The sequence below is a fragment of the Pithys albifrons genome, chromosome 2 (assembly GCF_047495875.1).
Source record: "Pithys albifrons albifrons isolate INPA30051 chromosome 2, PitAlb_v1, whole genome shotgun sequence".
In the NCBI taxonomy this organism is placed as follows: domain Eukaryota; kingdom Metazoa; phylum Chordata; class Aves; order Passeriformes; family Thamnophilidae; genus Pithys; species Pithys albifrons.
In genome coordinates this window covers 206,721-219,852 of record NC_092459.1, presented here as the reverse complement: position 1 = coordinate 219,852, position 13,132 = coordinate 206,721, and the positions used below count along the sequence as shown (strand labels likewise).

At 46.9% G+C, this 13,132-nt stretch overlaps 1 protein-coding gene across 3 annotated transcripts in view; it reads right to left on the bottom strand.

The window, feature by feature from the left end:
* Nucleotides 1-640: 640 nt before the first annotated feature.
* The window catches only part of LOC139668550 (L-threonine 3-dehydrogenase, mitochondrial-like), a 12,904-nt gene continuing 412 nt past the window's right edge, over nucleotides 641-13,132 (bottom strand). The window contains exons 1-10 of one of the 3 annotated variants that reach the window (XM_071548154.1): nucleotides 11,705-11,778; nucleotides 10,985-11,096; nucleotides 8,536-8,737; nucleotides 7,748-7,790; nucleotides 6,560-6,630; nucleotides 5,891-6,040; nucleotides 5,445-5,617; nucleotides 4,411-4,501; nucleotides 3,727-3,996; nucleotides 641-3,486 (exon numbers count right to left, since the gene is read on the bottom strand). In XM_071548154.1, coding sequence (XP_071404255.1) covers nucleotides 3,347-3,486; nucleotides 3,727-3,996; nucleotides 4,411-4,501; nucleotides 5,445-5,617; nucleotides 5,891-6,040; nucleotides 6,560-6,630; nucleotides 7,748-7,790; nucleotides 8,536-8,737; nucleotides 10,985-11,096; nucleotides 11,705-11,763 — 1,311 coding nt within the window. In that variant the 5' untranslated portion in view covers nucleotides 11,764-11,778 and the 3' untranslated portion in view covers nucleotides 641-3,346. Of the gene's footprint in view, nucleotides 3,487-3,726; nucleotides 3,997-4,410; nucleotides 4,502-5,444; nucleotides 5,618-5,890; nucleotides 6,041-6,559; nucleotides 6,631-7,747; nucleotides 7,791-8,535; nucleotides 8,738-10,799; nucleotides 10,877-10,984; nucleotides 11,097-11,704; nucleotides 11,779-13,132 lie in introns of those variants that run through there. The other 2 variants (XM_071548155.1, XM_071548156.1) reach the window with 2 other exon arrangements.

Sequence of the window (13,132 nt, the reverse complement as noted above, 5' to 3'; positions counted from 1 at the left end):
ATCCATTCTCCTCCCAGCCTGTACTTGTGCTTGGGGTTGCCCAACCCTGGCTGGGAAAAAGTTTCAGCAGTGACCAGGATCCCCCAGCCGTGACCAGGAGACCCCAGCAGTGACCAGGAGCCCCCAGCAGTGACCAGGAGCCCCCAGCAGTGACCAGGAGCCCCCAGCAGTGACCAGGAGCCCTCAGCAGTGCCCAGGAGCCCCCAGCAGTGACCAGGAGCCCCCAGCAGTGACCAGGAGCCCTCAGCAGTGACCAGGAGCTCCCAGCCATTACCAGGATCTCTCAGCAGTGACCAGGAGCCCCCAGCTGTTACCAGGATCTCTCAGCAGTGACCAGGAGCCCCCAGCAGTGACCAGGAGCCCCCAGCTGTGACCAGGATCTCTCAGCAGTGACCAGGAGCCCCCAGCAGTGACCAGGAGTCCCCAGCTGTGACCAGGAGCCCCCAGCTGTGACCAGGAGCCCCCAGCTGTGACCAGGATCTCTCAGCAGTGACCAGGAGCCCTCAGCAGTGACCAGGAGCCCCCAGCTGTGACCAGGAGCCCCCAGCAGTGACCAGGAGCCCCCAGCAGTGACCAGGAGACCCCAGCTGTGACCAGGAGACCCCACTTACCTGCTCTAAGCAAGGATGACAAACCAAGGTTACATCTGCATAGGGTTTTATTAAAGTAGGCATCATCCACAACTTACAATATTTGAAAAAATAATGTTAACAACTTTGTTTTTTCCTGAATAGGTAATTTAACAGCTCCAGTGCTCAAGTGTCATGAGGGAAGTCTCTGCCCAGAAGTGAAACTTCAAACTGGTAGCAAAAGGTAAGACATTTTGTACCACATCAAGTTGGTTTACTACAGAAAAGACTGTAACATAGTTACTAGTTACAACAGAGGTTAATGGGGAATATATGGAAAAAAAAAACATGGATCATTGGTCACAGGCTGAAAACCAAGTTTCAAACAGGACAGACACATTTAATGACATTCCCTGATTATCACCAGTTACCTCCAGACCATTCTCTATTGCAACATGGTTTATTTCAGATTTTAAAGAATTTAAGTGGCATAAAAGGCTGTTCCTAAATGAAATCAGCAACTTTTGACAGGACAAAAAGTTGTGTTCCAAATGCCACAGTTTTGAATGTCACCTTTGCTGTAACACCTTCTGCAAGGCTTTTGTGCAGTGCCACCACCAAGGACAGCAAGTTTCAGAGAAAGAACATTCCAGCTCATCCCTCTTGGTCACTCCAGTTGAACTGGAGCTTAGCACAAGACCCCATGACTTTGAGTGAAGGAAAGAAATGGAGTGAGACCCAACAACAACTCTTTATTTTACATATCTCATGAATCAGAGGAGCCTCCAGGTGTGAATGATGAGAGGCTGGAGTGGACAAGGCACTGCAGCCCCTTGAAAGCCTGACAGCTCCAGTTCACTGGGAGATCCAGTTTGGATCCAACCCAGGTTGGGGAGGGCAGAGGACAAACCTGAGCCAGTCTCTCCTTGCAGGATGTGAATGGATTTCACTGGCCCATTGGGCCAAATATTACACTTGAACAGAGAGTTACAACAGCGGCCAAAGTTTACAAACTTGTCTTTTCAGAAAGGTAAACAATATAAAAATGTTTCAATAACAGGCCACAACCTTGGAGTTTAAATACCTGGGAAATTCACACTTTTCTGACAGATGAAACTACAAGTACAAAACCAAGAGATACAAGTGTAACAAAGGTTTTAAAATAACTGGGTTTCACCACAGAATCTTCATTTGAAGGTTACTTTTGTGAGGAAACGTTTTCCCTGCAGCAGAGTCCTTCACAAAGGGACAAAAACGTGGTCATGGCTGTTACCCACCGACTGAGGGAACACCACAGGGTCACAGAGAATGGAACAGACGTGCAACCACCAAAGCACCGTCACAGGAAACAGAGCAAACAAGTTGTAGGCAAAAAAGAAAATAAAATACTTGAATTGTTTACCTAACACACTATTGGAGTATACAAGGCAAAAAAAAAAAAAAAGATGGAGAGCTTCCTACAGGGAATTTCCAGTCATTTTGAAAATGAAAGATATTTTTTCTTTGAAAAAAAAAATAAAATCCAAAGCTCCCAGAGGCTGTTTTGCAGCTGGAATAGCTGACAACTCAGACTTGCATCCATGGAAACTGGTGTTTTACCTAAAATTGCCTTCTTGTCACTTCCCAAAGTCTCCTAAGTAGCTTTAGAACTGACACCTCTTGCTCATATGCCCCTACCAAAACTCCCTTGTTCATCCCAGAATCTCCTGTGCATGAAACTCAAGGAGCAGAACAGCCCTTAACTGTAGCTGGGGGATGGTTTCAGCTTCTGGATCCCTCTCTGAAGAACAAAAGGGTGTGAGTTACACATTAATGGCATCTACAAACGCAGTGCACGTGGAAAATGCGGTGAACACGAAAGGTTCCAAAGGCTGACCCGACTCCACCGTGAGGCTCCACCACCAGCCCACCTTCCAACCTTGCTCCAGGCACTGTGCCATCCTGCAGGCACAGCAAACAACTGGGAAAACCCAAAGTGCTGCTAACAAACCCAGACAGGGGCTTTGCCTCCCTGAAATCCCCCCCCAGATCCACATCCATGGAACAGCTCTCCGGGTTTCAGATCTCCCTCTGAGGTTACACTTGCAAAGAACAGGACAAAGCGTAGCTTATAAAACCTGGTTTTTTAAAGCATCATGAGAATTCAAGTCCTATTCCACTTCACATTTGTAGGCACCACTGTAAGAACAATGCTGCTCTGTATGCCCTACATATAGAAAAGTATATGCTTAGACAGCACTAAGTAGAGATATAAATAGGAACTACCGACCAAAGTTTGATTTCAAACTGGAATTGCAACGACCCCTGCAATTTGGAAACATGAAGTAGCTCTTCTGATGTCTCTTTTGTAAGCAAAGAGTAGGAAGGATCTCATCTCACTAACATCCTCCACCAGGAAAAAGAAACACCTCTCGTGAACTTTGTGGGATATGCCTGTAACACCTGGTCGGACAATGTCGTCCCACGCTGTTTGCCAAAGAAGAGGCAGGAATGATTGGAGAGCCATCAGCCAGGAGTAAGTGCTCTTTTTGGTGTTTTTTTCTAAGTGTGAGAGTTCAACAACTCTGTGTTTGTCATTGCTGTTGTGTCTGGAGACAGCACCCACTGATGGTTTTTTTATCTAAAGTACATTCCAGCTACAGGATGTTTCTGCCCAACTCTCTTGCTACTTACAAAAAATTAATAATTGACATGCTCTAAGACTCCGAAAATTACAACCTAAACTTAGCCATTTCTTCCTGGTCCTCTGTGGAAATCTGGAAACATCTGAAAGTGTTTCAGTTAGCTTGGGCAATCCTGGAGTCAGACCCAAGGTAGCTAAACATGGTGGTCACCAGCTCAGGCAGATCATAATCGTGTTTCCAACCCCAGTCCCTGCGGGCGTTGCTGTCGTCGAAGTTCATGGGCCAGCTGTCAGCTGCAGGGGAGAAAAAAACAACCAAGAAACAAGAGGGTTAAGAAAAAAAAGTCTTTAAACTTTGAGATGTTTCACATCACTGGTCATTTGAACTAGTAAAGGCGAATTTCAAACTTCAAGTAAGACTTGAACTGCACAGGAGCAATTTCCAAGTGCCTAAAAAGAAAAGAAACTTTATTTTGCCCTCAATGTATCACAATCTGATATTTCTTCTCACCTGCTGCCAGAGAAGATACTAACCTATGGCCTGCTTGACTTGATCCACGCTGTAGGTCACCTGGAGCTCAGGAACGTACTTCTGCACCTCCTGTGCCAGCTCCTCAGGACTGAAGCTCATGGCATTGATGTTGTAGGTCCTCATGGTCAGGGATTCTGCAGGGGCCTCCATGACCTCCAGCGTTGCCTTCAGACAGTCATCGATGTACATCATGGGCAGACGAGTGTCTGGCTTGAGGTAACACTTAAATTTGCCAGATTTTATGGCATCGTGGAAAATCTGGACAGCATAATCTGTGGAAGAGCATAATGGATGGGTGTGTTCATCTGTGTCCTTCTGTTGCCTCTGTCATGACGGGCAACAATCTCAGAGCACCCCCAAAGTCTCCTGTCTAAAACCTGGCAGCAGGACTGAGTGTTACTTATCATAAATCCCAGAATGGTTTGGGTTGGAAGGGACTTTAGAGGTCATCTTGTAAGGAATGCCACTCACCAGACAGGTTGCTCCAGCCTGGCCTTGGACACTTCCAGGGATGGGGCACCCACAGCTTCTCTGGGCAGCCTGTGCCAGGGCTTCCCACCCCCCCAGGGAAGGATTTCTTCCCAATATCCCATCTAACCCTGCCCTCTGGCAGTGACAAGCCACTGCCCCTTGTCCTGGCACTCCCAGCCCCTCTCCACCCTTCTGATAAAGCACAAACCACTCACCAGTTGTGCCCCCACCAGGCTGGGAGTCAGCAGAGATAATCCCTGGGTACCTGAGGCAGCGGAAGTCCAGCCCATACCGGTAATGGTAGTACTGGGAAGGAGGAGAGGGACAGTTTTACACACCAAGAGCAGGCCACAAACTCACTGATTTCACAGCAAAAATCTGCCCCAGGATGGACCCTCATGCTGTAACCACTCCATGATGGGGATGAAAGAAAAGGGACTAAACAGCCCCCACTGCCTGCCCTGCCCCTCGTCTCCCTGCTGGCCCTTTTTTTACATCCACATCAGTAAATGTGGATTCTTGATATGGATTGGCTGCTAAGGCACGGACTAGATCTGGTGCTCAGAAACTGAAAATTCCCAACTTTGTGAGACTTTTCAGGCTAATAAAGTCTTCAGACCTACATGAGAAATCTGTGTGTAAAAATATCAGCGTTAAAAATGTTATTTGTAAATAACCACAAAGTCAAAAGAGAAATTGTACATGTACAGACTCCCATGGTTTTGACTTTAGTCTTTTCTGGGAGAGGAGGAGCAAAAGCCATCACTGTCCCTGCTTCCACAAGGCTTTGTACACTGTCTCTTCTGCAATGCCATTCATGTTGGCAGATAGGCAGAGAGGCCAAAGTCAAAAGAACCAGGGACAGAAATTATACGGGAAGTCAAATGTTTGCCAGCTCCCAATTTTTTGTGCTTTTCCCAACAAAATTCAAAAGGTATTTGGCCTTAAAAGCTGCCTCAGACTATTGCTGAGGACTAAAGCCTGAAGGAAACAGAGAACAGGGAAGAGAATGTTAATCTTACAAAAGCAATGAAGTTGGAACCATAAAATCATGGAATGGTTTGGGTTGGAAGAGACCAACCATTACCATGGGCAGGGACACCTTCCACTATCCCAGGTTTCTCCAAGCCTCATCCAACCTGGCCTTGGACACTTCCAGGGATAGGGCAGCCACAGCTTCTCTGGGAAACCTGTGCCAGTGAAGTTCTCCCAGAAATTTCAAGAAATTAATAAAATAAAAAGTTCTCACTTCTCCCATGAGCTCAGCATGGACTTTGGAGACTCCATAGATTGTCCTCGGTCTCTGAATGCAGAGATCAGGAGTTGGGTCTCGAGGAGAGGTGGGTCCAAAGGCCCCAATAGTGCTTGGAACGAAGAGCCTCAAATTATGCTCAGCTGCAATATCCAGAACATTGTGTAAACCTGGAAAGAAACCAAAACCAACAGGATTTATCAGAACATGCTTGCAATGGACACACAAGGATCATCCAGTCCCTGCACAGACACCTCAACAATCCCACCCTGTCCCTGAGAGTGTTTCCAAACACCCCTTGAGCTCTGGCAGCCTTGGGAAGTGCCCATTCCATCGGGAGCCTGTTCAGTGCCCACCACCCTCTGAGGGAAAAACCTCTCCCTGAGACCCAACCCAACCCTGACCTGAGACAGGTCCATGGACTTGGAACCCTTGTCACCCACCAGTGATGTTCACAGCTCTGGCCAAAGGCACATTTGCTTCTCCAACAGCACTGAGCAAAGCACTGTAGTGGAACAGCCAAGTGATCCTGTTGTTCACCACAATCTCCCGCAAATTCTTGTAGTCCAAGATATCCGCGAAGATAAAGGGACCTGGAGGGGATGGAACCAGCAGGAAACTCACTGCCAGGAATGGGTGGAGAGAAAAGTCCTGCCTGAAACTCAGACTGCTGCTCCTCCCACCTCAACACATCACCAAACAGCAACTTAGGCAAGTTGCTAATGAAAATAAAAGGATCAAATCCTATTCTATACCATAGAAATTCCCTGAGCGTGGAAAAGCAAAGCACAAATTTCATTTCCAAACTGTTCCCACCCAAAGAATAAAAGCATCTCTTTTTTTACAGCAGGAGGACAGAGTGTCTCAAGTTGTTATTCTGGTCAACAAAGTGGCAAAGCAACAGAGCAAAAATGCAAAGTAAAATATTTAGGAAAAGGGACTAAGAGAAGAAATCAACACCTTGGCAAGATTTCCAAGCAGGAAGGCATTATCCAGGAGTTTGGAAGAGCAGCTTGTTAGTGTAACCCACTTCTCTCTCTGGTTAATTAGTCGATGAACAGCAGAGGTAAAGTCAAGATGGTTTTTTTCCATGTGCTTCCCCAGTCACTTACCACTATAAAAAACATTATCTGCAGGCTTTCTAATGTCAGACAAGATGACATTGTTCTTTCCAAAGCGTTTCCTGTGTAAAAAAACCCACATGGAAGAGTGAATCCACAGCCTTTGGAGACAGCCCAGCAGCTGCTACGCTGCTGTTCTGTTCTGCAGGAGTGATAGTGGAAAAACAATCATTTCAGCAATTACAGCAGTTATTGCACTTTAAAAAGCCCCACTGAACATTTAACTGTCAATGTAACATCTTGGAAAACGAGTGAACTACTTCTAGGAGCAGTGAAGGACTGCATGAGGATAGAGAAATCTTTTAGGAAGTGAAAGTATGTTGAGAAGAAAGACCTTCCTACCCTTTTCTTCCTGAAAATTTTACCCAGGGATAATTTATTTCCCTGGAATCAACAACCGCAGCTACTTTTGTATCAGCAAAATAAATTAAACAGAGAAATTGTGACCTTCTGCTGACCAACACAAAGCTGTGACAGCTGAATCCAGTGGAGCACATTCCTGCCTCCCACTATTCGGATGATTTTTAAATATATCCCAGGAATGGCAGAAAACATTCAAACTGCACCAGGGTGTGGAATGCAGACTTTTGGTATTAGCCCAAATCCCCTGCAGCAAATACTGTGTGAAGTGATACCCTGGAGCTGAGCAGGTGTGGATATGGACATGCATATGGATCAGGGAGAGCTCGTGGAGCACTTCACACTTCTGGAAAAGACATCATGGAAAAAATGAAGCAACTGTGTGTGTGAGGTGGGGGGAGAGGGGAAGGAGAAGCGGAAGACTCTGAGGATTCAGCCTCTGAATACCTCCATTTAACTGGAAGCAAACAACTCAGCAGCCAGTCCCTTTGACAGAATTATGTTATTTTGGAAATTGTGATCAATGTACACACAGAAAGTACGTCAGTAACCCCAAACAAGCAGAGGAGTGGAATAGAAAAAGAAGAGGAAAACCCAATCATAGAATCATTAAGAATCACAGAATCATTAAGGTTGGAAATGACCTTTAAGATCATCATGTCCAACCATTAACGTTGCTTATAAAGCCAAGGCAAAAAAACCCCTGCAACAGACAGTAGGATTCTTTTATAAACAACCTTCCTGAAAAGTATTTCTTCTAAAAGTGATGGCTAAAGCTCAAATTCCTCACTAATGGCAAGCCAGGGAATCATGACATACCTCAGCAGCTTTGCAAGTCCCACCCCAAGCTGGCCAAGACCACCTAGGAGACAAAAATCAGAGGAAAAGGAGTATTAAAATACAGAATTCCATTGTTATTGTATGTACCATTTTGTACTATTTTTCTCAATGAGTCAGAAAGCTTTCATCACTTTTCTCAAGGAAAACTGAATGAACTGGTTTTAATTGAGTTATGGAGCGGGGCCAGAGAAGAGCAACGAGGCTGGAGAAGGGACTGGAGCACAAGTGCTGTGGGGAGAGGCTGAGGGAGCTGGGGGTGTTCAGCCTGGAGAAGAGGAGGCTCAGGAGAGACCTTATCACTGTCTAGAACTGTCTGAAGGAAAGTTCTGGCCAGGTGGGGGTTGGTCTCTTCTCCCAGGCAGCCAACAGTAGGACAAGGGGGCACGGGCTCAAGCTCTGCCAGGGGAGGTTTAGGTTGGAGATCAGGAGGAAGTTCTTTCCAGAGAGAGTGCTCAGGCATTGGAATGGCCTGCCCAGGCAGGTGGTGGATTCTCTGACCCTGGAGGTTTTTAAGGTAACACTGGATGTGGCACTGAGTGCCATAATCTGGTAATCACAGTGGGCTTGGATAAAGGGCTGGACTTGATGATCTCAGAGGTCTCTTCCAACCCAACTGATTCTATGATTTTAAAATAGCAGGAAAGCTCACACAGGACTCCGATCACAATTCCAGAGTTATTTTGGGGCATTTTTTCTTCCAGAACTCTGCCCCTTGGGGAAGGAGGAGAGGAGTGGGGGTCTCAGTGAGAAGCTGGAGCAGGAATCACCTGTGATCAGCACCCGAGGATGATCCGACTCGGCGAAGGTCACGGAGTGGAAACTGGCGTCGGAGGCCACCTGGCGAGGGGAGACCCCGATGCAGCGCACGGGCACCACGGAGATGCCACAGCCACAGCCCGAGCTCTGCAGCAGCTGGCTGGCAGCTCTGCCCAGGTTCCTCACAATTGGCATCTTGCCCCTTCGAAGCTGCTGCTGGCACAAGAGAAAAGATGAGTCATGAGTGACTGCACCCTGTTAAAGGCTTTTAAATGCTCCCTGAGAAAATTCCAGCAGGGACTCAGAGGAATTTGATGCAATCCAAGGGCTGGAGGATGAGCCACGTCTGCTAAAAGCTGCCTGGGAAGTAACATGAGTAGAGGTAATGTATTCCCTGGAGGGAGCTCATGAAAATATCCCCAGTCCAGGGAAATGAACAGTGAGAATATGGCGAAGTTTAAACCTTTTTAAAAAAAAACCTCGATAGAAACTGTGATTTCAAGCACAAATACAGAATCCAACAAAGCTGCTGTGATTCCACTTTGCACTGCAGGGTTTGCAGGCTGCCATGAATAGGCAAACTCTCTCAGGATTGCATCAGCAAGAGCTGCTGAGCCAGAGGCAGCAGGAAATCTCCTTAAAAAAAAAAAAAAGATATTTACTCCAACTTAACACTCCTGATGGATGAGACCCAGAAGGCAAACTAAGGAGTGGCACTATTTAGCCAGGACTCAGGAAAATGTCCTAATTATTTCACATATTAATAAGTAACTCTGTGCTGCATTCAAGTTTGTTTCTTTTTCTCTCTCTTTCATTTTGGGGAAGGAAATTCAGAGGAAAGTACCCCAAATAAATCACACCTGCAGCCACAACTGGTCGTTTGGGAGGCTCCAGTTTAGTTCTGTCAAATAAAATTCTCAAGCCACAATCACTTAAATTCTTCCTTATCCCCTCTGGACAACTCTGAACTCATTCCCAAAGATCTAGAATAAGTAAATTCCTAAATAAAAGCACATTTCAGACCAGCCTGATGAGATCACCCCCTGTTGATTCCTTTCTGGGGGAATTCCTTATATCCTAAAAGGGGGAGTCAGGGGGAAGGAAGGTCACAGCCAGAAATTGCAGCAGTTAATTACTGCAGATGAATTCCAGCTCCTCCAATTCTACCATGCAGAGAAAATCAAACAAGTGATTAATATGGGTGTTCCTGTCACTGCTCAGCTCACCAGGCTGAGAGTTTTCTGGTATTTGAAGGAGTTTTGCTGTTTAAATACAGAAGATTTGCTAAATTACCTATTTTCTAACAGCAAAGACACAATAAAAGGGCATTATTAAAAATATAATTAAACTGATCAAATAAACTCAGTCAGAGATGCCCAGAGAGGTGATGGGAGTCTCCATCCTTGAAAATACTCAAAATCTGTCTGGACAACTGGCCCTCATGATTGTCCCTTTCTGAGAAAATAAAATCCTACAGCACTGAGAGAGACTCACTGGTCTCTGTCATGGAAAATTCCCACTTCAAGCACTTGCAAAAGCACTTTGAGCTCTATAAGCAAAGCACAAACTCAAGTGAGCTGATACTAAAAATGCCACACTGGGATCAAATTGGTTTCCCACCGACTGGACTGGTTTTACCAAACACACCTGGAGTGAAACCACAGAGGCTTAAGCTGAGAATTACAGGTCTAGGCTGACTCAAAAGAACAGTAAATTCATTTTACACCAGACCCTGAAAGACCCAAAGCAGCTGCAAAACCCCCACCAAGCACATTTATTTCTGTTTCAAACAGGAAAGGAGAAAAAAGGTGTGACTGGCTATGAATTCTAAAGTTGCCAACACATGCAGAGATAGATAATTAATATTATGCCTTAAAAACACTTTTCCAAAAAGGTAAAGGCAGCTGTAGTACAGGAATTAACTTGCAAAAGCAACTCAGACAGAAAAGTCCATTCTGCTAAATCCAAGTTTCCCATTTTAAATAAATTCTGGAAGCAATTAACAGCTCTGAACACAAAAAATAGTCATTTCATTGATACAGAATAAGTTAGATTTTTTGATAGGCTTGTCTTTGTTACTATCCCAAAGAGAAATACTTCTGTTCCATTACAAACTGAAGAGAAAAACGAAATATATAAAACATGTCTATCATTTATAGAGGAAGGTGTCCCTGCCCAGGCCAGGGGGGTGGGAATGGGATGAGCTTTAAAGTCCTTTCCAACCCAAACCATTCCATGATCCTATAAAATATTTTCAGCCCCCCTCCCATATTACCTGCTGAATATTTCTCAGTCCCTGATTTTACTCATCGACTCAAACAGTCAGTAAAACAAAGACTTTTTATCCTGAGTCATCAGAGCTGTCCCCCCCCGCCCCACTCATTTAAATTAATAAGCGACGCCAATGCCACGGATTAAGCAATGGAATTGCTGCTGGAATTTTCCCTCCTCTGTACTCACCTGTCCCTCAGCTGGTGATAAGGCAGAGGCAGAGCTGAGAAGGCAATTTATAGGACACTGCCTCTGTGGGAAGCCAATCAAAACGTGGCAGAAAGTAGGAGTTGTCCCACACCTTAAAAAAATGGAAAAAAAAAGAAGTGTGTGCGTGAGAGCAGGAGCAGCCAGAGGTATGACTTTGTTCCCTTCTCCTTGATTTGGAAATGCCTGGAAGTTTGGGATGGGCAGGGAGGGGGCTCTGAAGCTGGGCAAGCAGCTCCTCCAAGTCCCAAAATCCAACCTCAGCTCGCTGAAGGACGAGGTTTAAACCAGGGGCAGTGCAATGGATTAGTATAAAGCAAACACGTGTTCCAGTGGACAGCAATAATCTGGGAGAGCAGGAATTTCGGGGGCTTGTAAGAAGATTAAAGCACGAGGAGAGGGAAAAGAGGGAAGAAAAAAAAAAAAGGAACACTCGTAAAATGACACGTAGGGAACAGGCAGCTGCTGTTCCTCTGCGAGGTTTCCAAGGTGTTACATAAGCAGCAGCACCTGTTGCTCACATAAAAGTCAGAAATATGTTTATAGAAACCAGTAGATCCTATGAATTAGTTATTAATAGAATATCACAGTGATAAGGAACCTTGATAAGAAAGTCATGGGTTTGCTCTGGGAACTCCTCCAGCAAGCATCAAAGAAAATGGGAGAGAGGGAAAAGAGAGAGGCCAGAACCAAATCCCAGACCTCCCACAGGATTTCTGGGGGCTGCACAGCTGCTGAGGTGCCATCAGGTGCTTCTCCATGGAGCAAAATCAAAGAAGCCAAAACTTTCTTCTTCCAAAGAAAATTAAGGTACTCTCTAGGGCGCCGGATCTCGCAGATTCCCAACCACATCCTCGGGCATTTGGTCCACACAAATTCTCTCAGCTCCAAGTTCTGAACTGCCCTTTGGCTCCAAACCCCACAGTTGCTGCTTCAGACCTGGAGAAGAGCTCATGCATTGGGAAGCTCCTCTACTGTATCAAGATCTTGAGGGGAAAGAAGGCCCCTTCTTTGGGCATCCAGCAGATGAAGCACATACCACTTTGACTTACTCCCTGGTGCCCAAGTGCTGCCAAGTGGAACCTCCACTGGATCCCCGCATTTGGGAGCGCTCAAGCTGCCTCAGCTAAGGGATAACTCTCAGCTCAACCCCAGTTCCTGCAGCCTGCATTGCTGGACAGCCCAAATCCACCACACATCAATCCCTCTGCTTCGGAGAGCCCCGAGGGGGACACTGCGTCCCTCCCGCTGTCCCCTGGCAGGGTGGGTGTGCCAGGGTGTCCAGGCTGGAGCTGTTCTCCCTGGCAGGCAGCTCTTGGCCAAACTCGGCTGAAATAACCTTGACAGGCGCAGGGCCCCCGTGGATCCCGTTCCAGGGGTGACGCACGGCCCCGGGATGACGCCGTGCCCGGGCACAGCCTGCCAAGGGGAGACGTCAGCCCGAGGAACCCGCTGGAAACCTGACCTAGGGCACCAAAAATAAATACAGGAGGGAGATTGCGGCGTGACGTGCCTGGAGAGGACAAGGAACACTGGTCCAGACAGTGAGGTGTATCCAGGGCACATCTCACAGTGTGGGCAGCAGGGCAGGGGGGGATTCTGCCCCTCTGCCCCACTCAGGTGAGACCCCACCTGCAGAGCTGCCCCAGCCCTGGCAACAACAGCACAAGGACGTGGAGCTGCTGGAGTTAGTCCAGATGAGTCCCCAGAGATGCTCCAGGGCTGGAGCCCCTCTGCTCTGGAGCCAGGCTGGGAGAGCTGGGGGGTCACCTGGAGAGGAGAAGGATCCAGGAAGACGTGAGAGCCCCTTCCAGAGCCCAAAGGGGCTCCAGGAGAGCTGGAGAGGAACTTTGGACAAGGGATGGAGGGACAGGACAAGGGGTAGTGGCTGTAAACTTTAAGAAAGTAGGTTTAGATTGGATACTTGGAAGGAATTGTTGGCTGGGAGGGTGGTGAGACCCTGGCACAGGTTGCCGAGAGAAGTTGTGGCTGCCCCATCCCTGGAAATGTTCCAGGCCAGGTTGGATGGGGCTTGGAGCAACCTGGGATAGTGGAAGGTGTCTCTGCCCGTGGCAGAGGGTTGGAACAAGATGATCCTTAAGGTCCCTTCCATCCCAAACCATTCCCCGA